A 27403-nucleotide genomic window follows, 5' to 3' on the forward strand; every position below is an offset into this window, starting at 1 on the left:
AACAAACTGCTCGTGTGCAGCCTTGGGAGGCTGGTGCAGTGTGTGTGTGCGTGTGTGTGTGTGTCTTGACTTATTTCATTAGATAGTCTATATGGACTTCCCCCTTAGAGAAATAACGGGATCAGACCAAGCACACGCACACACAAAGCGTCATCCCGAGCAATACTGTTGTGCCTCTGGTACTTTTTGTTCCCTGTCGTTGATGTGAAGTGTCTGCCTGTCAGTCAGTCTGTCTGTCATTACAGCAAGCTTCCAGAGCAAAGTTGCTGATTTTTAAGTCAGTGGTTGGGGTTTCAAGTTAGGGTTGGGGAGAGGAAGTAGGCTTTCAAGTTAATTTTAGGGTTTTGAGGTAGGGTTTTAAGTCAGGATTAGGGTTTCGAACTAGGTTTTCAGGTTGAATTTAGGGTTTTAAAGTAGGGTTTTAAGTCAGTGTTAGGGTTTCAAGTTATATTTAGAGTTTCAAAGTAGCGTTTTAAATCAGTGTTAGGGTTTCAAAGTAGGTTTTAAGTCGGTGTTTTGGTTTTAAAGTAGGGTTTCAAATCAGTTTGGGTTATAAAGTAAGGTTTTCAAATCAGTTTTGGGGTTTCAAAATAGGGCTTCAAGTCATGGGGCTTTGAAGTAGTCGGGTTTTAAATCTGTGTTCAATATAGAGTTTCAAGTCAGGGTTAAGGTTTCAAAGCGGGGCGTTTGGTTGGGGTTTAAGTCATGGTTAGGGTTTCAATGTAGAGTTTGAAGGCATGGAGTTTTAAAGTAGGGTTTTAAGCCAATGTTGGGATTCCAAAGTAGAGTTTCGAGTCAAAGTTTGGGTTTCAAAGTAGGGCTTTAAACCAGTGATAGAATTTCAAAGTCGGGTTTTAAGTCAGTTTAGGTTTTAAAGTAGGGTTTTAAGTCAATGTTAGGGTTTCAAGGGTAGGTCAAGGTAAGGTTATTAGGGTAAGGTCAAGGTTTAAAGCCATTATTACATCTTTTGAAATGTTGTTTTTCTGATTTTTTGACATATTCTCAGCTAGATATCGCTAACCACGACATCTGTTAGCCAGCTGCACTGTGATTGTTTACGGAGTCAATGCGTGTACGTACATTTATAACCTAATACGTTCCCTCCCCTAATTGGGGATACAAAACAAATCTATGCATCGAGTAAGCGCCAAGGTATTAAAATTAGCACTTCACTTTTAATGAGAGGTGAAGCATTGTCACATGAAGTCTCAGAATAGAACGTTTCCGACGTCCGGAAATAGACGAGGTCCTCCTCTGAGATGAACAACTCATTACCATCAGATCGCCTCTCCAAGGACCCCCCCCGCCTCATCCATTTTGTGACGCGCAAATCCCCCGGACCTCCCCCTTCTCTTGGACCTATCCCGATTTAAACTCTTTAGACGACAATTCCCAACCTCAATCTCCTCTCCTTCCCGAACTGTGTCTCCCGGGGAGGGGGGCTTCCTAGGCCCACCACACACACGCACGCACTCGCGAACACACACTTCCGAGGTGGTAGCCTGAATGAGGTCTCATTATGTCTTTTCATCCTCGTATCATCAGTCAAGTGTCACAGTCCTCCTTGACTTAGGTTCATTTAATTCTGTGATCTCTCAGATCATCTCCGAACTGTATTCGCTGATACCAGTGTGGCTGCACAGAATAAAATCATTTGGATCCAGATTTTGGATATATTTTATGAGGTAGCTGTAAAGTCCACTTCAAATAAATATCTGGATCCAGATGATGTTTTTTTGTGCAACCACTTGATGAAAGAAATTTGAGTAAATTCAAGATTTCTTTCTTTCAGTGTACTGGCAAGGGAGATCAAACCGGTACTTACTGTCAGATTTTTTATTTTTTTGGGGGGTTTAAGTATCGATGACAGATCCCCAAATGATAATGCTGCTCACTGTTTTGCTCACCTTGGCAATTATCAGAGCAGTGCACTTGACCCTTTTTTGCTGGATAGTCCCCCACCCTCCGGCCGCGATCTCATTACAGTTCCGGCCTCGACCCTCCGGCCTTATTCATAAAAATTGTCGATTCGTGGGCCGGACTAAAACCGTTGTTAATCGAACCTATTTTATTTAATTTGTCACCTCCCTCCCCAAAAATGGGCATCTGGCTGGAGGGCCAAGAACGTTCCACCCCTGGCACAGACGGCCCAGCTCTGGCAATATTTATTACTGTGTAACTAACACATAGTTAGCATCGGGATAGTTTAAGTGTCAAATCAAACCATAACTTTCAGATTTTAAGTTGTATTTAGTGTAGTGGCAAAAAAAAAAAGCTGAATACACAACTGGTGGACTTGTGCAAGATGGGAATATGCAGCAAGAAGAGAAGTGAGATGAGTTGGCAGGAATCACAGTCGAACGTCAATGCGGAGGCTGCAAGCTAAAAAGTCATTTGGCCCAAATTCACTCGATACAAAAGAGATGAGGAGGAAAGAAGAGGGAGGGAAACAACTGCTTCCTGTTCTTCTGCACACGGGCTTCCCTCACTTCACCTATATGACGCTTTGCTATTGACATACTGCACTCGGCGTGTGTGTTTTGTGTCAAAGGTAATTTCAAGAATGAAGTCAAGTGACCCCCAGCATTTCACGGATGGTACAGGAAAAGCCGTAATACTTTGTGACATAAAGAGACCAGAAACAATTCTCTTTTTTAGCTTCGTGATCGACAGCAGCTTCTGCTGTTTGCTCAGAGTGTTTACATGTTTTGCTGACCTCCCTAAAAATATCTGAAAAGAACATTGTGAATGGATTTAAAATTTTGCAAAAAATAAAAGGAAAATTTATAACTAAAATTAAAAAAAAAACTGACTCACCATGTTTTTTTTTTTAATCAGAAATACTTTTTCTCGTGAAAATCTTTTGCAAATCGCGTAATAATTTGTTTCCTTCAGTGTGGTTGAAAGAGTCTGACGTGTTGTATGTTCTCTTGTGCCCTTGACAGCATGATGAATGAATGCCGATGAAGATGAAGAATCATCTGTCATCATGTAAATGGACCCTCTCGATAAAAGTCGTTCATCTAACGTGTCTCTTTGAGGGGTTTTGTAGCTTTTTCCTTTTTTTTTTTTTTTCGCCTGGCTGATAACAGAGATAACTGGTGACTGGAGGCTAAAGTGCTAATGGATTTAGCACGGCCAGCTGCATTTGCATGCCGGAGTAGTGAGTGAATTTGTGGAAGGCTACTTGTGGAAATTCACGCTCGCCCACGTCAATAGGGAGCACTTTTCTAATGCAACATAGTCGACAATTTTTTTTTTCCATAGAAGCTTGAAAGTGAACCAAACAATAGAAAATAATTATTTTTCTTGAAAATATATGACTTAATTTTTGAAAGGTTAATTCGTAAATAAATCTATAAATCTCTCTAAACATAAAATATACAAGTTTTTTTTTTACAGAAGTGACATTTATTCAAATTAGCCACATTTTTATAAAAATATATATATTTTTTGTGGAAAATATTATATAAACAAATATATTCTAATGGGAATGCACAACTTTCTGGATCGAAAACCGTTCGTTTAAATACTATATAGAAAGATGAAGAGAACTATTAAAATTGTTCCACTTTTTCTGGAAAAGAAACTCATTCATGAAACTATACATTTTTTTTTTTAAATATTCACCATTTTCCAAAAGTTTGCAACTTTTCTAAAATATATACAATTTAATTTGTGTAAAAAGACTATTTATTCATAAAAAATGTGCAACTTGTTCATGCCAAAGTCCAACCTTTCTTCTAAAAAAATACAAAAATACAACTTTAATTTCACAAGATTTTGACCTTTTGCCAAAAATCATCCATTTATTTTTTTTATGTGATTTAAAGGAGATAAAAAATATTTCCAAATATATTATATTAATATATAATATATCTTTAAAATGTTATTCTGAATAAATATAAATTCATTATTGGTGTAATTTTTTTGTTCAACACATTTATTTTGAACAGATTTTTTGGTGTAATTTTGCAATTCCTGTACTGCACAACCAAATCAATTTTACGATTCTCCACAAAAATAACATTGCAGTATGCAAGAAAACTGACAAGAAAAAAGCATCACGTGGAATAAAGCTGAGCTGTGCTCGATCATATCAAAGTAGTGTGTGATTTAAACTGTTGCTGCTGTGGGAGTACTTTGTGTTATGTCACATTCAAGAGCTTCCCAGCTGCGGTAAACTCAGCCTCTCCACTGGATTTAGATTTTTTTTCTCTCCCTAAACGTGTATGCACGTAGGCGTAATGTTTTGTCAATACTTCAACCTCAGCCATGAGTGAGCATTTCATTTGTGTGTGTGTGTGTAGTTATACGCACACACATCTACACGAAGTGGCCTGGCCTAGAGTGATCCCTATTTGAAATGCTAATTTGCTTCCCTTCCCGCAGGTGCTTCAAGAGTGTGTGTTGAAGCTAAATGGCTCATCCGAGCGGGTCATCGCGAGCCTTAATGAATTCACGTGTTCTCGCATTACGCGGGGCGCGAAAGCAAACGGGGCACCTCGTCTCGCTTTCGATATTTCACGGTGTTGGGAAAATTGCATCGTTAGGGTCCTAAAAAACCTGCCTGTCACCAGATTTGAAATAGAAACGTAAAGGATATTTGCATTTCATTTTATCAGATGGGATCCTCGACAAGCTGGAGACTGTGCCAGTTGACTTTTCGCGAGAGAAGCGAGGTACACCCAGGAATGATCCGCAGCCAATATGTGATGGACTACTGTTTGTTTAGCAGCAGAGTTAGTTCAAATGAACTCAGCAATTAATTCTTAACTTTCAGCTGAGGTATGTACACTTACAACAAGGGACAACATGGACTTTTTTGAGGATGATGATGATTTTTGCAGAGAAAAAAAAAACGATTAATCGGCGATTAATTACAAAAAAATATTTACCATATTGCATGACATTTTAATTTTTTAATTGTATTTTTTTTAAACAAACTGTGACTTTAGTATGTGTGTAAAATCAGGATATCCGTATCAATTCCTTGCACAACTTTGTTCTGAATGACAGGTCCAATTTTAATCAGTCGGGCCCTCCTTACTAGCCGTGTTTTATTTATTTTTTTTATTATTTAATTTTTCTGGATGACGCACCAGCAAGAAGAGAAAAGAAACGACAGGACGGATTATGCAAATGACAGCTAAAGTGCACGTGTGGTGGATTGAGGGGCGTGATATACTACAAGTAGCAGATTTTCATGAGCATTCATTGGCGATGATGTAATACTTGATGCACGGCTATGAATTAGCCACGTGTGCATTCAGCTGGCAAGGGCCCAAAGCTAATCGCTCAAACACAAAACGAGTCGAGAAAGTGGTCCCTTCTCCAATGGCGCGCTAATGCTGAACGCTAGTTGAATGGTTCCGCAGTCAATACAGTTCGCGTGGTCTGGTGTGGATGGACCAAAAATAAACATAAATAAATCATACTGTATGGTGAAATATAAACAACGTGGGACAATATCATTGCGGTCTGTCGCACTGAGAAGGCTACAACGCCATTTTCAAGTCAGAATTTAGGTCGTCCAACACTCGCTCGGTAGTGCGTAAGTGTCTTTCTGTTCGTTATTTCTCCAGCCGTGGTGTCATAAATGATGGTCGGAGTCGGACTAAGTAGAAGGCATACGTATGAAATGCACAGCCCGCCACTGTGTAGACGTGATAGAGGCGGTTTCAAGAAGTGGAATTAAGAGTTTTTAAGTAAGTCCCAAAACCTTTTTAACTTTCATCAACCACACATAATAATTTGGAACACAGTGTATATAAGAACTGAAGTGAAGCTTGAAAGGTAAAAACTAAACCGCTGGAATATGCAAGTGCAACCTTATCGTTTCTGTCCTTTGATGGTATTATTTATTTGTGTGTTTTTTTTATTTTTTAACAGGGACGTCGGGTGGGGCGTGGGGGTGGGGGTTCCAGGTGAATGATGTTGCGTCGTCGTCGCCCTCGGAGGAATAACAAGCGTAATCCTATTTCCATATCAGCGCTAAACACTCGCACGCTGCCTTCCCCGGCGCAGGGACCTATTCGTCATACTTTGTGTATGCCGACTTCTTGGCTAGGTCGCCGCCAGCGTCTTGTTGCTGTGAACAATCAGCGTCGCTTGATCTGTCGGCCTCGCTAATGGCGGCCCACGAGAATCCAGTGTTTGCGTGTTAATGCAGGGATGGCCATCGGGCAGATGCGGAGACTGCAAGCTGGCACGGCAGCATATACTGTATTATGATTCGGTTGATCTCTGGGAAGAAATGACATTCGTGTGTCTTTTGGATTTAATACATACACAAGTTTAATATTCTCATTTTGGGGATGCAAGAATTGCAAAGCTGAAAAGAAAGATGCCCGAACTTCAAATGCAACTTGACCTGTTTTTGATTGCAAAAGCTCTTGATTTCAGCAAAGCGCTTTAATTTCTAACTCTCTCTCTCTCTCTCTCTCACAAAATAGAAATTAAAATAAAGAAAATACATTAGGAAACTTAACATATCTAGATAAATTGCAAGTATCAATGACTTTTAACCCTTATCTTGAAATTTAAATTTTTTCAGTTAGCAACATCTCTCAGTCTGACGATGTACAGAAAAGCGCACTGAAAATGTTTGAAAGTCCACATAACAAGAAGCGTACCGTAAATTAATGTGTGCTACATTCAAGCGTTCCTCCCCCTCCTCAGTCCTCATCGTTGCTACGCCGCTGGCCTTTGCCCCGGCTACTTGTGAACTGACTGACTGAGGCCCGTGGGCGGCCGCCGCCGCTTTACTCAACCACAACTCATCAAAGCGCCACTCTGCTGCGCTTTCTCTGCCTCTGCCCGCTGCTCTTTTCATCCGCACACCCAAATCTGAATCACGGCAGCTGCAATGTTGCTTTTTTTGCAAACAGCATTTCTGTCAACCAACATTTCTATCCAATTTGCTCTTCTTGGAGCTTTAAATGCTGAAACTCTCAAACTGTAGGATGTGCTTGTATAGCAAAGACACATTGTAGCCCATATTTGCAAACAGGACTCCTTACCGCGAGGTCATGTGATCGATCCCAGCCAATGAAGCGCTAAATACAAAATGAAAACACTCACGGGGAGCCGCTGTAGGCCACTACTCACACTCAGATGCTCACAAGCGAACAAATCTGACGCAACTTGGAATAACACAGAATATGAGCAAAATGTGAAAGAGATGGAGGTGGGAAGACTGAGGCGATGCTGTATCAGGGGGAGTATAATTAACTCCACTCAAGTGCTGATTCAGTACAGAGATAGTCCTCATGGCACGGGCCGGAGAACGGGCTCAGGTGAGAGAGGCTCATTAGAGATAAGGAGCAGAGTAGAAGCACAATAAAAGTGCAAACGTGGATAGGAATCAATTTATAAAAAGATTGTCCATATAGTATTACAGAATAGATTGTGTGGCGTGAGAGTCGTTCAAGGCAGCGCTACAATACTGACACCTAGCGGCGGAAACGTGGAAATATATTTGCAGGATCGTATTATTCATAATTAATTAACCAATTATTTAATAAAAAACAAAGGCATACTAAATTAAAAATAAATCCAGAAAAAAACATTTTTATTTACACATTTATTCTCAAGATGTCCATTTGTTTTCATCCATAGCATGGCAACCACCCACAAATTAAAAAAAAAATTCTAAAGTAGTGTCAACAATTAAAAAAAAAAAAAAGTTAAATATGTATAAATAAGAGGTTTCCTCAACCCCTTGATTTGCGCTTCCAACCTAACATGATCTTACGTGCATGTTTTAAATGTGTGGAAGGAAGTCGGAGAAAGCGCAACCAAGCAAAGGGAAAACATGCTAACTCCACGCAGGACGTTATAGCCCAGATTCGAACCCAGCCCAGGCAGACGTGCTAACCACTAGTACACTATGCAGATATTTTTGCAGAACACGTAGTCATTTATATATTGTTTGAAACTCTACTTTTTCATGAATAGAGTATCCATGGCAAATTGCATAATATTACTCCCACCAATAAAAAAAATAAATGCATATATAAAAGGCCTCTAATGACAATAAGCGGTTTTTGCGAGTGTCTGTCTTAGCCTTGATGAATAAACCTACCACAGAAATGTAGCATCTTTCCACCTCAGCCGTGCCCATTCACCTGAGCGTCTTCCCCCGAGCTGTGAGACGGGGCGTTGTCCAACTCCGGCAGGAGACCCCAACTCCTGAGCAAAGCATACCGCTCGGCAGGTGGTGTGGAGAAATACTCCCTCTGTTTTGGGGAGTAAGTCTGTGAAGGGGTGATGATGTTCCTATAGCTCCAGTCCTACGGCGAAAAACAATGTGATGACGGGAACATGAAAAGTTCCATGTGAAACGTTTCATTTCAAAGCCTCTGTACCTGCCACCGCAAGTTGAAATCTTCCAGTAACTGAATCCTGGCCTCCCTGGAGGGCACACAGTCCGGAGGGTCAGGCTGTCGCTCCTCCGGATCCATTTTGACGTCTTGGAACACCAGCAGAGCTCTGATGGCGAACCAGCCTCCCAGTTTGGGATGCACGCACACACCGAACATCTTCTGTTGGCAAAAGAGGAGAGTGAAGAGTCAGACCAAAGCTACGCCCAGGCAGGAATATTTACAAAATTTAACAAACAAGTGTGGTGTAAGCATAAGTCAATAAGGCACGAGTCAGGTTACAACAATAATGCCGAGGTAAAATATAAAAAGAGATCAGGATTACTTTGTTAGCCCATGGTTGGTCACTGACGTCAGACTGTTGGTAGTAGAAAGCCGCTCCTGACACATGCGCAGCGGTCTGCGCTAAGAATTTGGGCTTCCTGCTGGGTAACAGCTCGTAGTCGTAGCGCACGTCCACCTTCTGTCCGGGAAAGCTCTGCAGACAAAAGAGGACGTACAGAAAAAAAGGGGGGAAACAATTAGGGTTTGGGGGGCAAATATTTCCGATAATGAATACTCATCAATTCATAAACTTGTATACTTCTTATTGGACCTATTCACATATTTTTTGGGCACTTTCTAGAGCTGCAACGGTCAATTGAATAACTCGATTAAATCAATTACAAAAAGAACGTTGACGCAAAATGTGTCCTTGTACTTCAAAGCTGTTTTGACAGAGACTAATCATCCATTTATTATAATTATTATCTCAACCACTTATCATCTGTAAGCAATTTATTTTTAAGGTTATTTTTTTTACGCTGAATTAAAAATTACATAAAAGTATTTTGGGTTTGGAGTGACTTTCTTTCAAACTGATACCAGTACAAGTATTCAATTTTTGAGCATTCACGGAAATTACAAGGAATACTTTCGTTATGTAAAATTTCATTTAACACATCCCTTCTCTTAACCGCTTCTCCTCACAAGCGTTGCGGGCATGTTGGAGTCTATACCAGCTATCTTCGGGGAGTAGGCGGGGGACACCCTGAACTGGTTGCCAGCCAGTCGCAGTGCACAGAAAGACGAACATCCATCCACTCGCACACTCACACCAAGGGAAAATTTTGAGTGTTCAATCAACCAATCATGCATGTTTTGGACTGCAGGAGGAAACCGCAGTTCCCGAAGAAAACGCAAACATCACACAGTAAGGATGGAGCGGGAATCGATCCCACAACCTCTGCATTGTGAGGCCTTCATACTAACCAGTCAACCACGGTGACGCCTCGGTTTTTAACACAATGACAAAAACATTCTCAATTAAGACCTTTTTTCCCCCCAGTGTAAATCAGTAATTGTCTATCACAAGTACATTGAATAAGTTTATTTATTTAATTATTCATTTTTTTAATTGGAGGATGTCGCTATTATTTATTTCTTTTTTAAAAAGCTATTCGCATCGAGTCCTGGTTTCTAGCCCACACGGATTGAGGGTTCACAGCATTTCTATGATAAAATTCAACATTATGACCATATTTCCAGGATGTAAATATCACAAACCTGAGCGAGAGTAGAGGTGACACAGTGTTTGACACATTGGTCAATGGGGTCAGACACTGCTTGGCAGCCTCTTTCCTCCATGAAAGGAAGGAAGGCTTGCTCGAACATGTCGGGAGTGCTGAGCAGCACAACGGCCAAGCTGTCATCTGGGTAAGGCAGGCGCAGGTTGGCAGGTAACAAGGAGTTATACCAACCCACCTGAAAACAGAGCATAAAAGCTGTCAAGAGCGACACAACACAGGGGCACAGCGGTGATATGTAAAGTAAGAAGTCTCAAAGAGAATAATTTGGACGTTGGAGCACAAATACCTTCAAAGTGTACACTTCAAATCCGAGTTTTACAAGACTCTCCTCGAGTATTTTTTTTACAGTTTCCATGTTGCCAGCAGAGGCCGCCATTTTTTTATGTGACGTAAACACTACAAGGCATTGTGGGATATTGTATTCTCTTCCCGCAGTGATCACACACCGAAAAAAAATAGACGTTACAGGGGAAATATCCACAGTGTGGAATAAAAATAAATGCAACAAAAATATAATTAATTCAAAAGTTAGTCGTTTACTACAACTGCCATGGTATTAAAAGCATAAATAGACACAAATTGCAACTACAGTTCCCAGAGGTCCTTGGGGTTTGTTCGTGACGTCAACAAGCGCGACTCGAGGCTCCTTTATTTAAAAGTGACTGGCAAAGCTAGGTGTAATATTTACACTTTTTGTCATTATTTATTAGTGATTTCAGCCATATTTATACATATTCTATATGACCATCTCGTCTTCTTGTCGTCTTACATTTGATGTCGTTATGCCAACATAGTTATTAATGTCTGTTTTGTCACTGTCTGCTAACTCAAATAGCCGGCATTTTGTCATATTTTGCCTGGGAACAAAATATCGGTTAATTTTACGTTCGTGTGCTGGATTTTGTGCTTATCAGTGTAAAAAAAAAAAAAACAATCCCTGAGTAGGAGTGCCGTCGTAATCGAATCTCCCGGCAAGTGTCAAAGCTGTTATCCAGGCCCAGAAGTGTAAAGTTACCGTACTTGTCAGCCTGCTTGTTTAAACACTGATCACTAAAGGGATGCTTTCTTTATTTCCTTGCAGATCAACTCCAAGATGAACTGGGACCGCCAGCTGAGCTCCATCCTCTCTGCAGCTGACGACAGCGTGGCCAACATGAGAGTGAGTAGGAGGTGTTTTTTGCATTTACTACCATATAATAAAATTGTAATGCTCAGTGTTTCCCTAGGGGAGGCTGTCTTTGCTGGGGAACTCCAGCAAAAGGGAAGACGGTGGGTGAAACTTCCTGTATATGTGTAAACAGAAAAGGAGGAAATCCCCGAGTGCAGTCATTATTGTTGGTGAGATTTCAACCAATATGTCTGCTTCTCTTCAGAGTTATTTCCATCGAGGGAAAAGTTTCATGAGTCAGATTTTAACCGCCACGACGTTTGCGCTCCATCACCTAGTGCACGGCAGCTTCTTCCTGTCAGTCCCGGTGTGCAGTGGGCAGATTTAGCTTCTATTCAGTCTCAGCTCCTAACACAGAACCAGGTGATTGTGTGAGATTGATTACACTTGCCCGGCATTTCACCTGCATAGCCGAATGGCGTCCAAATGGAACAAATTCAACTTGTATCTCAAGGCACCACTACATATTCAGGCATAGGCCAATTGGTTTGAAGTTTACAATTTGAGGCCTATTTCTTCACTAGAACCTTTTTGGTTGAACTCGAAACACTTGTATTGGAAAGAATTCCACATTTCTTTCCTTGTCCCACCAATGCATTTTTTTTTTCAAGGAAATTGAGTCACTCACCAGGAAACTCAGCAACATGGAAGCGGAGAAACAGTCTCAGCAATTTCACATCCAGACGCTGCAAGGTAACGCAAAATTACAATCGGTTATGAGCATCGGAAGGAGCATAAATAGTCGATACATAACAAGAATGTATCTTCCAGCGGAGGTTGACAGGTTACGTGAAGACCTGAGAGGAAGGAGACGTGAGAAAGCAGACTTTTCAGGAATGGAGCAAGGGATGAGTGATGATGGAGCAGTCGCGGTTCCCAAGGAAAGGTGTGTTAAAAAGTCTTCACCCAAGAGCGCTTGTAAAATCTTTCATTTCCTCCTCTTATCATAGCTGGAGCACCAAGGTATGCCGAGCGGAGCTGGAACACCTCTGCAAAGAGGTAGACAAGCTGAAAACGCGACTAAGTGAGTGACATTAAATCTTCAGGACTGTACAAGTCCTGAGCACCAGTGATGGAAAAATGTAGCTTCAAAATTGCTTCATGAACCAGTTGTTGTATTTTTTGAGTCCTGTAGATAGCACTGTTGGTTTAAATAAAGGTTTTTATAAAATGGCAAGTCAGTGTGCTTTCAGCCCAATATTGAAAAGAGAGTGCCATCTACTGGAGTCCAAAAATACTACAACTGGTTCATGAAGCAGATTTGAAGTTTAATTTACCCATCACTACTGAGCACTATTGTTGGCCTTCAAAGCAAAAGTGGAGGCACGGTCTTGCCCAAAACGTCATCATCTCTCCCTGTCCTTTTATGAACTTTTTTTGTTTTTTTTTCATCTGTGTTGCGGGACAAGGGAGGCAAGAGGAGGCGACGATGGTCCAGGAGAAAGAGGCCAGAGAGAGCCGGCGACAGTGCCAGCATAGCAGTGAGGTGCTTCCATTTTGTTTGTTCGTGTGCTATGTTGGTTTACTTTTGTGAATGCCTAATTTAACATATAACATTCATTATTCTTAAATTGCCATCTTACTACGGATCGCTATTTTGGTTCGGAATGAGGTCCTGTCATTCGGGTGCAGTGATGTGTGGACTTCCCAAAAATCATAGAAAGTCATTAAATCTGGTTAGCAGTTTTCCCAAAATAATTATAGCCGTGTCCATATCAAAACAGCTATGCTATTAACTTGGTGGATCGGTTTTATTAGAGATACTGACAAAAGAAAAAGAGGCAATAAAGTGAAGCTTCCAAAATGAAACGATTTTTGATCCAATTTAAATGTTCTAGATAAATGTGCGGTAAAATTTGAAACCACCATGCATGACATGAAAGATTTTTGAGAGTTCTTGTCAGTGAGCACTGAAACGATTTTTGTCTGCTAGTGGAAAATCATCAAGTCATGGAATGTATGAGCAATACTATTAACTTAACACTTGTATGGAAGTTGGGGAGTTTTAAAATGTGACTAAACATTGCCTTTCGTGTTAATGAAAGTAAAAGTACGTTCATGTCAAGTTATTTCATTTGAGAGAATTGTTTTTGAACAGCGTGGAATTTTTTTAATTAATTTTTTTTTTTTTTTAATCTTTGTTCCGTGTTTTATCTGTGTTCTTTCAAGCAGATGCTTCAAGATCTGACCAATCGCTACAAAACTCACAGCACAGATCTGGCCAAAAGTGCCTTTGAGTCTGTGCAAAAGGAAGTCCGTCACATCAGGTACACGTGTGTCTACTTTTGCACGTTTTGGATGCTTGCGCTCTGATTCACCGCCGTGCAATTCTGAATGTCACTGCAGTGCCAATTTGTCAGAACTTGAGGACGAGGTCATTCATCTGCGCGAGCGCCAAGCCGTGCTACCAGCCAGTAAGACCCACTTTGCATTTAATGCCGGGTTTTTTTTTTGTGGGGGGGGGCACTGTCAATTTGCTTGTATTTCAAGTGACACAGTGGGTGTTTTCTAATGGGTGTTCACGTGTATTAAAATATTTTACAAAAGTACATTTTATAATAATTTTTTTAAAATTTCATGCGTGGAACGGAACTAGCATATTTTATGAGCCCATCTGTGATTTTAGCAGAGGGGGCCAGCATCTCAAGGACATGATTTCTGAAAATAAATAAATAAATAGATTATGAGCCAAAAAAAAAAAAAAAAATCTGAATTTGTCTCATTTCAAACATGCAGCGTAAATTTAGCCTTTAAATCCTTTGCACAATATTTCTTTTTTAGTTTCGACCATGCTTTGCTTTGTACTCAGTTGTCCCAGATGGCTCTCCCAGGCTCGGCAGAACACTCAAAGATGAAGACGCCAAGCAGGACTCAGACTCGGAGGACTTGAGCCCGACAATGAGCCTGGCAGAAATCAGCTCAGATCTGTCGCTGCTGGATGATCTGGGTGAGTCAAATATTCCTTTGTGGCACTAACCTTGAATTTTAATGCCTTTTTAAATTTCTTCGGAAGAAAGTTAGTTGTGAAAAGGGACAAAACAACATAAATCTAGCCTGACTTTTCTGCAGATAGCTGGTGCCGTGCTGTGATGTTGTGAATGTGAGTGTGGATAATCTGGCAACAAGTCAACGTCGTCGTCTGCCTTTCGCCAAAAGTCAGCTGGGATAAGTGCCACCTCACTACTTCCCTGGGCAGGATAAGCAGAAAGTTGATAAATGGAATTTGGGTTGAGAGCGTTAGTGGATAACATTCTGCAGAGCATAGACCACCATCAAGGCAGAACAATCTTTTTTTATTTATTTATTTTTTTAAATCATTGCGTGTGGAGCGGCACAGCATTGTTGATTAATTCCATCGTTAATGTGATTTTGGGCAACTGTGTGCGTATGGGCTTTCTATAACACAAGATCCCAGTGGAGTCTCCAAATGGTTCCCAGAATCATTTAGCTTCATTTGGTACACACACACACACACACACCCCCACACACACGCACACACACAAGCGGCACCAGCCTTCCACCGTAATCCCAAGTGCAGCGAAGGTTGACCTCACACGCACACACATTAACTAACAACTTCTTCTTCTTCTGCCAGCTCACGAGCATCGGAGTGTTCGGTCCAGAGTAAAGAGTGACTTCCTCGACGAGGAGGAATTTGTCGACAAAGACATCCTGGATGATGACGATGACGTGAACCCGGAATTAGGATCCGACCTGAATCTGACAGATTTCTGATCCTCTTTTTTTATGAGGTCAGTCATTGGAATGCACGAGGAACAGTTTGGGGATGTCTATCAGCAGGGAATTGCGGTTTGTGGTTTCCCGGCTGTTTAAAAGAGTTACCCTGCTACCGGGGTTCACTACTGTGGCCAACCAATTTTTAGATTTTTTTTTTTTTAATCAGAGGTGCTGCTAAACTTTTTTTTTTTTTTACATTTTTTTTTTGTTCTTTTTTTGCGCATATTACGAACAATAATAATAATATAACAAAAATAACACAATATATAATATATTTAGTAATATTTTTTAATTAAGGGTTGGGTTCTGCTACAGGTATTAAAACGCATTGTTAAAATCTGAATTGCTCAAAGTCCATTAAAAGCAAAAAATGAAAATACCGTAAGAGTGAAACTATCTCAAAAACCTGATGTGGTAGAAAAACAGTAAAGATTTTTTTTTTTAAATAAGTGTCTACAATACATTTATGGGCGCATTAAGCCATCTCTGATTTAAAATTTGCATTTGCATATAATGGCCTCACATGTGAGAAAGGAGAGTCACACTCCATACACACTTTTAAGTCATTAATTGCAGGCCAGAATGTACACGAGTACATTCACACTGCTGTGTACACAAATACCAAATTTGACGGCTTTGACAGTAAAGAGAGAAAACCCAAATACATTTCAAATACCTTTTAATACTAAGAATAATAATTGTCCATCATCCACATTGACCAGCAAAGCCTCACAATTCAACAATGATGCGCTTGACATCTCAATAAACAAACACAAGCGCATCCATTTAAAATGTGGATTTCCACATGGATTCATCGCAAAGGGGAATGCCTTTTATTTGAATTTTCATAAATTAATCTACGCACTCAACGACAATAGTATTTACAGTATGAACACTTCATAAAGGCCACTGCTCCAGTCGTATGGTCACGTCACATGTGGAAATGACATGTAAATGTTTAAAAAGGCACGCTCACCTGGACTGCAATAGGGAAAAAGAAAAAAAGAGCAACACTAACAACACTGTACTGTATTTGAACACACACACACTGGACACTTCATTAGGTACGCCCACTCAATCAAGTCAGAGCATCACAACCTTTGTGAATGTGCCACGAAGCTCTTGTATTGCTTGCACAGGTGTACCTAATGCTGTGCCCGACGAGCGTGTGCATTAAATAACCCGTGAAGACACACTAATTTAAAACACACACTTAAATATGCGCGCACAGCGAAAACGTGCCCGCACAAACAACAACTTTTCTCAAGAACAAACATAGAAAGTGAAAATAAAGTGCAACCTCATTAAACATATAATCGGGCTATTTTGTTATGTTCCCCTCTTGGACCTTTGAGTCATCTAAAAAGCATTTTATGATAAGAGTTGTGTGTGTCCTCAAAATAGTGGCCAAGGATGATGAATTTCCACTGCAGATGAGTAGCAGCACAAAAACACTTTTGGAGTAATATTGTTGCGCTGTATTCTAGCTAACACGTAATACTGCTGATTGAACTCAACATAGAGTAAGACTCCACATTGTAATTCACCTGAGAGACTATTGAAGGATTTCCGTAGGTCCTGCTGTTTTGGTTAGCGACAGAGTTCAACTGCTTATTGTCTGTGGGGGGACCAATGGCATCTGTCAACTGAGATAATCACACTTTGTACTCTTTTTTTCCTGTCGGGAGGTCATTTTGATTTTTACCTGGGCCACTATTGGAGGAAATACGGTAGATGGAGAAATGAGAAATGGGTGCATTTTGTGCATACAAATCAGCAAGTGACGTTTGCTACGGAACCTGACATAGGTGACATCTGCGTGCCATGCATCAGAGCCGCCATCAGACCTGGATATAATTGTAACTACCCACATCATGTGGTCACACAAAACCTGGATTCTTCAGGATCAGGTGTCATAAGACGGACCTGGTGGTTGCATCATGATAAATATTACCCTTGAAGAAAGGCGGCGTTTGGGGGAGGGGGGGAAGTCATTGTTTGGCTGTGCATCCATATCAGTAGCTGTACATAGACAAAGGTGTTTCTTCCATCATGTCGTCCTAAACGAGGAGAAACACAAAAGCCAGTTAATATAAAAGGAGACGTAATAGAAAATTGACTTTTTAATGGCCAGGTGTAAATAGTTGGCTCTCCTTTCGGTCAGCAATTAACCATCACTTACTTGCGCAGAACTAGATAATTTCAGCCCAGAAATAAGCCATGTTTGTAAAGTTTACTCTGATTTTAGAGGCTTACATTTTTGTTCTTAGTGCTGGCCTTTCAAAATAAAACCAGTTTCCAAATCCAGCGTTGTTGGGAGTTTTATTTTGAAAGCGATTTTACTTTGAAGTTCTGGCACATGACATTTTTAATTTTCATTGTTTGTCTTTCAAAATAAAATGATTTTCCAAAGCTGATAGCGTTGAGATTTTAATTTTGTAATTTATTTTATTTTGAAATGCAGACAAAGGAAATATTTTTGTTTGTGGTTATTGCCTTTCAAAAAAAAAAATCCTTATCCGATAATGTTGGGACTTAACTTTTAAAAAAGCTTCATTTTGAAATATTTGTTTCTGGTGCTAACCTTTCAAAATAAAATGATTTTCATATTCAATGTCGTTGGGCCTTTTATTGTGAAATTCAATTTAGTTTTAATGCTAAGAATAGTTCCTTTCGAGTGCTTGATTTTTAAAATGTAATGGCGGTTAGACTTTTATTTTGAAAATCATTCAAATTTCGAACGGCGAACATGGAAAATATAAATGATTTTCCAAATCCAATGGTGTTGCAATGTAGGCACAGGAAATATTTAGTTTCAAAATAATTTGTCTGAGATCTGACAAAAATGACTTCTCATGTTTGTTTTTCAAAATAAAACATTCCTCAAATTGCATTGGAACTTGAATTTTGAAAAATCCATTTCTCTCACCATGGGCAAGTCTTGTAGCCGGCGGAATTCCGGCCTGTTGTCTCGTCGTCGCAGTTTGAGGAAGAGGAGCAAGGTGATGACGGCAGCGCTGATGATGAAGGCCGACACCAAGCCGGCCAGCAGGGGATCCAGCGTCGGGGAGTCGTGGACCATGACGGCTGAAGTGGGACCAGAAGGGCACAAGGCACGTGTTGGAGCTTTTCACTTCATAAAAGGTACAAAAAAAAGTGTGCGCTGCCTACCGGACATAATGACAGTTACATTCAAATTGTTTCAATTTAAAATAAATTTGACTTGAATTGCATTTTACTCATTTCCGACATATTCATTTTACTTTATTTCAAACGTTACAATTTGATTTAAAATTAAACCATTTTAATTCAGATTGAAATTATTCGCGAGCACAATTGCAAAATTTTTGGAAGAAGAGAAAAAACACAATTTTTACAACACACATTTTATTGGATCTTTTTTCCTAAATCTCTGGGACTCGTTTTAATTAAAAAAAAAAACATTTGAGACACTTCAAAATTCACTCATTTTAATTTCAAATGTAATCACCTTAATCGGAATAAAATGTTAATCATTTTCATTTGTTATTATGTTTAAATATATTTTAAAATGTATTATTTTCATATTATGTAACATTATGCATTTTTAAAAATGTCAAAGTTTCAAATGTATTTAAGATTTTCTTAATTTTAGCAAATTTAATCTTCACCCTGGCTATTGATGATGTCAGCATTTTTCTGTCCTCTGATTGGTTGGTCAGAGCAACACGTCACAGTCGACTCCGACAAGTTAAACACTTCTGGAGTTTCTGCACTCTTTAATTCATGAAAAATTACCTTACCTGGTGAATTAAACAAATTATTATTTTTATTTTTATTTGCTTATAAGCAGATAATTATTGATCCTGAATGGCTTCAGATCACGTACGTGGCTCAACTATGTGCTGTTAAATTGCTTTTTCTATTAATTTCTATTTTATAATTGTGACCAGATAGTTTTAAGAGGTGGATGAAGTCGGGAAAGTCCCCTCTCAAGGCCCAGGTACCCAAAAAGCACAGCCTGCTGCTGCTATCTACACACGTTGCTATGGAGCACTGTTTTGCCAGCTCAACGGTTTTCACATCATCAAGCAAAAACAACCACAGAGGAACGAGTCATCCCTCTTTCTCTGCCTCATGGAAAAAGGCAAAGCGCCAAGTGTGGACTAATAAAACCACACCGCCAGAAAAGCAGCAATCATGTGAGTTTTTTTTTTTTTTTTTTTTGCCGATGTCCTAGAAAATTCTCCGGCAGGCAGATGGAAAGATAAAATGAATAGGGCGGCACGCTCCCACAGTGGATCGAGAACGCCGCGACGCGTCTCTAAATAATTGAGCGGGCAGATAAAGAGCTACGGAACACGAGTCCCATGACTCTCCAAACAGAGGGACCACTCAGGACGGCCTGGTGGCGACAGTTACTTGTGTGTAGAAGAAGGAGAAAAGAGCTGGCTTGTGTCGAAGTAAACAAAGGAACAGCGTTGCTTTTGTTCTGTGGCCAGTTTAGCCTCGGTCATCATCCAAACAGGGAAAAGTCGAGGACATATTTAGAAAACACTCAGTGGCTGTTTTGCATTTAGGACAAGTGGGGTAGTGCCTAACCCAGCTGAGTTTTGGCTGAGAGAAGCCAAATGGACCTTTATCTAGACCAGGTGTGGGTAAACTACGGCCCGGGGGCCACATGCGGCCCGTTAAAAGTTTTCATTCGGCCCGACGAACTTGAAAAAAATTAAATGAATAAACCTTGTTAATGTTTTATTTTCGAAATACTGTGGTTTTTCAAAGACAGATATATTGTTGTAACGCTTTTGTTCACTTTCATTTAAAATTAAATGTATTTTTTTTTTTCTCTGATGAAGTGAAGTTTACGCAGTTAATCAGTTAACGGAATTTTAGTCTGCCAAATTTTAAAATCGGTTTTAGCCTGAAAGAAAATCCCTATTGGTTGGGCCCTAATTGAAAGTAGACTTTAGTACTGTACTTACTGTCGCCCTTTACGTTGAGCTGCGACGGGGTGTCTGGATGCAGTTTGGTTTGCGTGGACGTGAGACTCGGTGGGGCAACGGAGGTCTGCAAGGGGGCTTCGCTGGAGGTCCGCTGCGGTGACGTGAGAGTCGTCGTCTGAGAGGTGGAGGTCTCTCTGGAGGAGCTGGTTGTTGCGCGGTTCGTGGTGGTGGTGGTGGTGGTGGGCGTGCCAGTGGTAGATTGCTGAGTCGTCGTGGTCGTTTTATGCGAGGTGGTGCTAGACAAGGGGGACAATGCGGGAGGATGCGTTTCCACGGGAGCTGGCGTGGCGGTAACAGGAAGCGAGTCCGACGACTGGCGTGAAGTAGTGTCGGCGTGGGTTTTGCTTGAAGTACTGGGATGATATGTGATGGGGGCTTGGGCGGTGAACGTGGTGGGGACAGAAGGCTTTGGTGTCATGACGTCGGTCAGGTTGATAGATCTTTCTGGGATGGCTGTCGTTGAGGTTCGCTCCATGTCGGTGCCTATCAAAAAACGTTGTGTTATTTTTAAATGAATAGATTGCATTTTTGTGGCTATTTCTTGTATTTTCCATGCATCCAGAAATCATTTGTAGTGTTGTACTTCCTTATTCAAAAATGGATGATATTTTTCTCACCCATATTTCTCCCGCGGCTGCGTAAAGCATGAACGCTTTTTTTTTTTGGGGGGGGGGGGGCTTTGTGTATTTACTTTACATTTAATCACCGTATTTTCCGGACTATAGGGCGCACCCGCGCACCCAAGAGAAAACATTTTTTTATTTATTTAGCGTATTTTCTGAACTATAGAGCGCCCCTATCGTTGAAAGAAAAATCCACAAAAAAGCCGCCGCACTGTTGTATTAGCCGCATGGTTCAAAATCTAGGAAAAAAGTAGTGGCTTATAGACCGGAAAATACGATAATCAACATTTATATATACCTGTGGATATTCTTAAATTGTCTGTCTACATGTGTTGCTCCATGTTTTGTGTTCAAATATCCGTGGCTTAAAGGGTTATACCGCCGCAAGATCAATGCTATATGTTAGCCCGTCTATGGCATTATGCCTTTTTTGTTAGCATTACGCTAAACAGACTGCCATAAAACAAAGCTATGCGCTTGTTTTAAGTACACAAAGTGTAATTCTCTGTTTTATGTTTTTAGTGAAGTAAACTTCGACTGGGAGTGGCAGTGAACAGTTTGAAGCCCCTTTTTTTTAAACGAATCATGATCTTTTTGTGATGTGAGTTGAGGTCACAGCCACCACGTTGTCATTATGAGGTGTTTAATTTTAGAGACTTTTAAAGGGGAAAATAACTTTTTCCATTTCTTGCCCTATAGTTGTCACTATATGTTTCCTCGTTGCACTTGGTGGAACTTCATCAGCTTATCACCATGTGTCGACCTCCTGGGCGGCGCACGTTAATGAGCAAATAAAGCCCCGCTAATGACTTCCCATAGTGCATGCCGTTCATAAATCTCCACACTCACCGTTCCCTCTGCTTGGTTGTGGCGTCGCAATGGCGACTTCCCAATCTGTTGTCGTACTGTTGCCAGTAGAGGAAGTGGAGTTGGAGCTCTTTGGAGCAATAATGGGCGGCGGGTTGCTGGTGAGATCCAGGTCGCGTTCTGGTGCTGGCTGGACAGTGTGCTCATTACCTGCAAGCGGAGCCAAGCTTGATTAATGGTTATTTGGTGTTGTGGGCAAACCCGTTTGCTAAAATGCAGTCTAGGCACCGACCAAAAGCATCACGATTACAAGTTTGTGTTACATGTGGAAGGAAAAGTTGCATAGTCGGTGAAAGCTGTGTGAGTGTATTTTAAGTCCTTGTAAAAACGACGCTGGGGTGATATTTGCAGCTACGACATTGACGATTACATCAATACACATGATACATTTTCCGCTATTTATAAATACTTAATATCAACATGAGATACAGGGCTATGAAAAAAAAAGTCTACACACCCCTGCTCAAGTGTATTATTTTTTTAGATAAATCATTTGAAAATGTCTCCACCATGTTGCCTATAACCTGCAACACAATTGAGTTTTTTTGGGGGTTTCCGACAAAGGAAGTGAAAACAGCGGAAATAATTGAGTTGCACAAGTGCTCACATCCTCTGAGAACAGGGGAGGTGGCTGTTTTCAGCAATAACCAATCGCGTTCAAACTTAAGCTGCTGAAAGGAAAATTGCCGCCATGCTTCACTGGAGATACTGGCGATAGTATTTTTATGTTGATGAGTACGTCACAATCACAATGAAAGCATCATGAATCATAAGTCAAAGCATCAAGAACGAACATGGGAAAAAAAATTAACAGATGAGTGAAAAGGTTACGACTGAAGCGCTTCTTCTAATAATATGCCTACACAAACAATACGTACAAAAATCGGAACCCAAAAGCATTAATATCGACTTAGATCATGTTAATTTTTTGTTTTACAAAAACAAGAAACTCAGATCTTATAATAGTCCAAAAAATGCATACTTAACCTTTGTTTTTTAATGAATAACACTTTTACTTTGATGAATGATTCCATATTTTTACCCCATGAACTGCACCTGTTTTTCATGGCAGTACAAAAGCTCAGTTAAAAAAAAAAAAATTCTTCTCCCTGTTAGGTTATATTCGCCCGCTCTTTCGTCCAACATTTTTTTCAATATTGAATTCTAGCAATTGAACGCTACGCCTTTAACTAATCATGTCCTTCTTGGCTTTAATTTGCTTATTGAGTGAACTCGGCTTCCCTTTTCCATTGCTCTTGATCAGTTTAACAAATTTTGTTCTCCTTCTCAACATCCTTTTGAGGCAAACCAGAACGCTGATGTAACGTAATGTCATTAGTGCTGGCTAGCTCATTAGCACAATGCCTTTCATTACCTCAACAATCACTCACACATGCACAGTTCATCAGTGTGTGCAATAGAATTTATTTTCAGCAACATTCACTAGGAATTGTCCATATTGTTAAAGATATTTTTAGCTTAATTCATGAATAATTATTTATATTATTACTCAGTCGCAGCTACCATCAAGATTAGTAACAGTTCCTAAATATTAAATGCAATTGTTATGATGTTAAAAGTTAAATGCAACTGATTCTTTCGTGGAGACTTGGAGGATCGCTGCTCAAATGTTTTCTTTATTTTTTTTTTTTATTTAAAGATAAAACATAAAATAAATGTGTCTTAATTTTATTTCCATCTATATTTTTGTTTTTTGTTTTGTAACCAACAAAAATAATTATTTCATTAATCGGTATTTCAATTTTTTATTACTAAAATAATTGTGATTAATAAAAAAAATTATAATTGTATTCATTACGTAGTCATGAATTTAGTAATCTTTATAAATTAATTGTTAGGTTAAGCAATGGAGCAGGTGTTTTTTTTTCTTCTAAAATGTTACTGCTACAATTTACAACGCATGATCAAATCTGTATCGTGCAAGCTTTTATAGGTCAAACTTAAAAATAAATGTGCCAGGCCTCAAAAATACATTTAGGGACACATAAAGCCATCTCTGATTAAAAAAATGCTAATACAAGAAAATAATATACAACTTTATTTGTATAGCGCATTTCATAACAAGCAGAATGTAGCTCAGTGTAATAAAGCAAAAGCAGTATTTAGTTTTCAAAATAAGTATCAAGTAGACTTTATTCAAAAAGTTCCTTCAGAAATTGCAACAAAATAAATGTAACGTGTTCCCACCTCACCGTGCACGTAAATAGACAGAGGTGCCGCGCTGTATAATACCGGCCTTGTGCAGCGACTTGACTCTGATACTCTATGAGACTTTTGAATTTTTGTATATCTTATGCTCCGTTCATGTGTGCAGAGTGGGGTCATACAGTACAGAGAAGCACTGTTACACACGTGCTGCAACTTCCAGTTGGTTTACATGAGACTCGACATGTAGTAACCTGCTCCTGCAATCCTCAAAGCAGGAAGTCTGTCCTACCATATTTAGTACCTTATCTCACCATCAGGAAATGTACTGGCAATGATTTTTTTTTTTTACTTTCTTAACTCACTCACTACCAGCCAAGTAAAAAAAAATATTTTTGACGTCGTAAGCCGTCAATGGCAGTAAATGAGTTAACCATAATGCATGTGTAAACAAGTTCCATGACTGTCATTAATTTTGCTGTAGACCTGGAGCCTATCACAGCTGACTTTGGGGCAGGAGGCAATGTCGCTAGCACGATAAGCTAACATAGCATTCTATAACGTCACTGTGCTCTTTCTTGTCAAACATCACATGCAGATGGACTCAATTGCGTGACATTTATGCCACTATTTCCCCTAAAAAGTGGGTCAGACGTTTTAAAGCTTCAATCAGTCGTTATGTTTTCCCTCTTTTGGTAGCATGTTACCATTTTGTATTTGAAGAGATTTTCCCTGACATGGCTAACGTGCTTTTTTTTTCTCATCATCGCCAACTGACTGACCTCAAACTGGCTCTAGTCTGTCATTTTCCCATCCGCTCCAATATGTCACCCTATAATGAACATTATGATCGTCTCCGGGACCTTTTGTGTCTGCTCAAAAAAAAAAAAGCACGAGGAAACAATCTAGTATATAATGTGAGATTGGGTAAAAATCGGCTTGACTTTGCAATACAAACAGTCTTGAAATGTGTTCGATTGCGAGGGCATCTCTGGTTCATCGCCTCCCTTTGGGACACAAGTTCCATTTGGGTTTAGGGCTAGGATCCGACATGCAAATGAAGCCTTCTTTTTTTCAGATTTTGGGGTGGGTATAAAAAGTCTACACACCCCTGTTTAAATGCCCATTTTTTGTGTGTCATGAGATCCCAACAGCAACTTTGAAGGAGCTACAGGAATTTCTGGCGAGTAGTGGCTGTTCAGTACACAACACTGCTTAGCACCCAAATAATACCTACATGGTGGTGCAGATTTTCTTCCGGTGATACTGGCAAATATAAACAGTTACCAATAACAGTGTAAGCACAAAATCTTCAGGAGTAAAATGGGATCATTTGTTCCCAACTTCTCTTTTGATATAAACATGCAAATGTTAGTCAGGCAAACAATCATATAACACGCTGAAATATTTACTTCTGTCTGGACTACAATAAAAGAATGGACTGACACGATAATAAAAAGCAGGACCTTCTGTAGAAAATTGACCGTGTGGCAAATGTCAAGCTTTTATACCTTTCACCTTGCTATGTCGACTGTCATTTTTTTTTTTTAAACAATCATATAACACGCAGGAACTTTTTCTTCTTCCATCTGGACTAAAATAGCGTAATGTGTGAGATGTGAAGAGCGTTAATTAACTGCCTTCTCTGCATGTGTCGGAGTCTTGTAATTACTTGATGAAGTGTTTCCTGGCTGGATTTTTGTGCCCACTATAGCTCGACTAGAACTCGTTATAATCTGATAATACCCAGCATGACAAAGTCAAGAGGCCACTTTAAAACACTGTCAGCGGAAAGTCCACACACGGTCTACAGTCACCTACGACAGGGGCCCAATTAAGTGTGACGATGTTGGAGATGTCTTTATGCCTCGCTGTGTGCTTTCCTTATCCACTGACAGACAATGAGCGAGAACTTTCATCGCAGAACTGAACGATCGATGGTGGGGAAAGTGTGAACATGCAGGCTGTGTGTAATAAGTGTGCCGAAAGAGGAAGAGGAGGGGGGAAATGTGTGAAAGACAAAAGTGAGAAATTAATGATCGAGGCAAAGAACTATATTTAGTAACATCACGCCAAGATCTTCAGTAAACCTGAGATGAAATTTTCAACTCTGAGGCAAATTATTTCCAAAAAGATATGCTAACAGTAGTACCTTGGCCCAAATAAGATGTTGGATTATTTTTATTTTTTTTTGGCTTTGTGTTTTGGGCTAAAATTTAAGTCATAACCAAGCTTAAAATGCACCATTGTAGTGATTCGCTTTCAGACGTTTACTGAACGGGACAAATTGTCAAATACAAAAATAAAAAATGAGAACATTAGGAATGACTCCAGCCAACACCAAGGATGTCACTCGTAGGGCCACGCCCCTTAAATGCACACAACATGCACCACATGACTACAGTACAGGAGTTGCACTTTTTTCATACAATGCAATGCTGTTTGTTTTTACTGTATTAAAAACAACAAAAATGCTTTACTGTTTTTGGGAGCGGGAACGGTTTAGTGTCATCGCAATTCATTTCTATGGGGAAAATTGATTTTATATACATTGCTATTATTACAAGTCCAGAGGTCAGGCCGCCTCGCAATTAATGGAAATCTGTGTATGATTGACGGGCATTAAAACGTATTGGATATTTTTTTTCTTTTATAACCCCCGAATTTTTTTTGGGGGGGCATATATAACCCTGAGTTGGCGTTACACTCCCCAACAATAACAACAATTAAAAAAAGAAAAGGTCGACTTTTTTTTTTTAAGGCGGTAAGCAGTTTTACTGTATTTTTACAGTGGTTAACGTCCCTTTACCCTTGAGTGACAGCTCGGCAAAGTTAACGTTACTTATCCGAGGTCAAACAATGTGACGAAGAGGAAATGAGTGTGAGCATTTGCACTTCGTTACATCCCACCACTGCAATCTATTCAGAGAAAACAAAATAACAAAGTGGCGCCTACCATGATCAGCTGATCCCACATCAAGCAGCAGCAAGGCACCAAGGTAAATACACAATCTAACCGCCATCGTCATCTTTGTATTTTTTTTTATCTTTAAAGTTCTGTAATCCACGCTCACTCAGTTACTAGCGTACAGTAGTGCACCGCATCTGCTACTGTGTTTTGTGTTCGCGGCTGAAACGGAGGTCTATCTCTCTCTCTCTCTCTCTCTCTCTCTCTCTCTCGCTCTCTCGCTCTCACTCTCGTTTACCAGAAACAGTGCCACGTGTTCCCGGTTCAAAAATAGCCCGCTGAGCTCACGCCTTGTCACTAAAGGTCAAATCAGTCTCAACTCAGCCGACTTAATCCGTTAAAAACAAAAAGTATTATACAGTGCTGTTATGTTATTTATTTATTTATTTAAAGACGTCTATTTCGTTTGTGTCAAGTCATTGAATTTTTATGACTCGTCTTGTAATATTAATATTTGGCCACGAAGTGACGCTGTTGTCCCGTAGTTAAGATTTGACTCGTCTTCGTCGCTGCGTTGCTAGGATATAGTTGCCTGTCCGCCATATTGAATGTGTCAGATCTGCCCGTCATCTATAGCAAGTTAATGGGCTGAACTTTTTAGAACTACAAAGCCCATAAAGTTAATGCATTTCGCTCACCCCTTCACAACGTATGCCACTTTTATTCTGATTATTATTAATGTTGACCTATTGTCCTCTGGCAAGTAGCAGGTCCATCAGGGCTAGAATGTACAGATTCGCGGACAATCCCCCAATCCATTACCACACCGAATTCATACTAACACTGACATTTATTCAATTTTTTTTAAGTATAATCCTTTTTATGTAAAACATACCGGACTCTGCTGCTATATAACACGTGCCTGACTGCCATGTTCACTTTTCACTCATGTAGTTTAGTGTTTCATATTTATTATTATTATTATTAGTAGTATTA

General features: G+C 39.9%; 4 protein-coding genes across 12 annotated transcripts in view; 1 reads left to right on the forward strand and 3 right to left on the reverse strand.

The window, feature by feature from the left end:
- echdc2 (enoyl CoA hydratase domain containing 2) overlaps positions 1-8234 on the reverse strand; it is a 36854-nt gene extending 28620 nt beyond the window's left edge. For all 6 annotated transcript variants that reach the window (XR_015846269.1, XR_015846268.1, XR_015846267.1 and 3 more), the window contains exon 1: positions 8087-8234. The gene's annotated coding sequence lies outside the window, so the exon portion shown is untranslated. The remainder of the gene's footprint in view (positions 1-8086) is intronic.
- mmachc (metabolism of cobalamin associated C) lies at positions 7396-10328 on the reverse strand. Its single transcript, XM_088312400.1, has 5 exons — positions 10239-10328; positions 9930-10127; positions 8710-8862; positions 8370-8546; positions 7396-8294 (listed from the first exon to the last, which is right to left on the reverse strand). The coding sequence occupies exons 1-5, from the start codon at positions 10326-10328 to the stop codon at positions 8112-8114; spliced, it is 801 nt and encodes a 266-aa protein (XP_088168526.1). The 3' UTR covers positions 7396-8111.
- A 235-nt stretch (positions 10329-10563) lies between these two features.
- LOC148324785 (uncharacterized) lies at positions 10564-17165 on the forward strand. 4 transcript variants are annotated; one of them, XM_088313723.1, is made up of 12 exons: positions 10564-10627; positions 11034-11111; positions 11179-11221; positions 11326-11483; positions 11732-11813; positions 11892-12006; positions 12071-12144; positions 12530-12606; positions 13293-13387; positions 13467-13534; positions 13930-14067; positions 14716-17165. In XM_088313723.1, exons 2-12 carry the CDS (start codon positions 11046-11048, stop codon positions 14853-14855), a joined length of 1056 nt encoding a protein of 351 aa, XP_088169849.1. In that variant the 5' UTR covers positions 10564-10627; positions 11034-11045; the 3' UTR covers positions 14856-17165. The 4 variants fall into 4 exon arrangements, with proteins under 4 accessions (XP_088169849.1, XP_088169852.1, XP_088169850.1 ...); XM_088313724.1 differs by lacking the exon at positions 10564-10627 and adding an exon at positions 10641-10923; XM_088313726.1 differs by lacking the exon at positions 11179-11221 and having other exon boundaries at positions 10594-10627; positions 11034-11122; positions 11399-11483.
- Positions 15521-26642, reverse strand: LOC148324786 (uncharacterized). Its single transcript, XM_088313727.1, has 5 exons — positions 26456-26642; positions 21316-21483; positions 19823-20326; positions 17788-17945; positions 15521-16918 (listed from the first exon to the last, which is right to left on the reverse strand). Exons 1-5 carry the CDS (start codon positions 26526-26528, stop codon positions 16874-16876), a joined length of 948 nt encoding a protein of 315 aa, XP_088169853.1. The 5' UTR covers positions 26529-26642; the 3' UTR covers positions 15521-16873.
- Between the last annotated feature and the right edge of the window lie 761 nt (positions 26643-27403).

The sequence above is a fragment of the Idiotropiscis lumnitzeri genome, chromosome 13, assembly GCF_059441095.1.
Source record: "Idiotropiscis lumnitzeri isolate Australia: NSW breed Sydney's pygmy pipehorse chromosome 13, RoL_Ilum_1.0, whole genome shotgun sequence".
Classification (NCBI taxonomy): domain Eukaryota; kingdom Metazoa; phylum Chordata; class Actinopteri; order Syngnathiformes; family Syngnathidae; genus Idiotropiscis; species Idiotropiscis lumnitzeri.

What these genes read in the sequence shown, in the direction of transcription:
- LOC148324785 (XM_088313723.1), top strand. Translation starts at nt 11,046, where the DNA reads ATGAACTGGGACCGCCAGCTGAGCTCCATCCTCTCTGCAGCTGACGAC. An exon ending in TCACATCCAGACGCTGCAAG is followed by an intron (nt 11,814 to 11,891) that starts GTAACGCAAAAT and finishes TGTATCTTCCAG; the next exon opens with CGGAGGTTGACAGGTTACGT. An exon ending in AGTGCCAGCATAGCAGTGAG is followed by an intron (nt 12,607 to 13,292) that starts GTGCTTCCATTT and finishes TCTTTCAAGCAG; the next exon opens with ATGCTTCAAGATCTGACCAA.
- mmachc (XM_088312400.1), bottom strand. Translation starts at nt 10,328, where the DNA reads ATGGCGGCCTCTGCTGGCAACATGGAAACTGTAAAAAAAATACTCGAG. An exon ending in TCACCTCTACTCTCGCTCAG is followed by an intron (nt 8,863 to 9,929) that starts GTTTGTGATATT and finishes TTTTGTCTGCAG; the next exon opens with AGCTTTCCCGGACAGAAGGT. An exon ending in ATTTCAACTTGCGGTGGCAG is followed by an intron (nt 8,295 to 8,369) that starts GTACAGAGGCTT and finishes TTTTCGCCGTAG; the next exon opens with GACTGGAGCTATAGGAACAT.
- LOC148324786 (XM_088313727.1), bottom strand. Translation starts at nt 26,528, where the DNA reads ATGACGATGGCGGTTAGATTGTGTATTTACCTTGGTGCCTTGCTGCTG. An exon ending in TGTGGGATCAGCTGATCATG is followed by an intron (nt 21,484 to 26,455) that starts GTAGGCGCCACT and finishes CTCCGCTTGCAG; the next exon opens with GTAATGAGCACACTGTCCAG. An exon ending in GCTCAACGTAAAGGGCGACA is followed by an intron (nt 17,946 to 19,822) that starts GTAAGTACAGTA and finishes GTCCCACTTCAG; the next exon opens with CCGTCATGGTCCACGACTCC.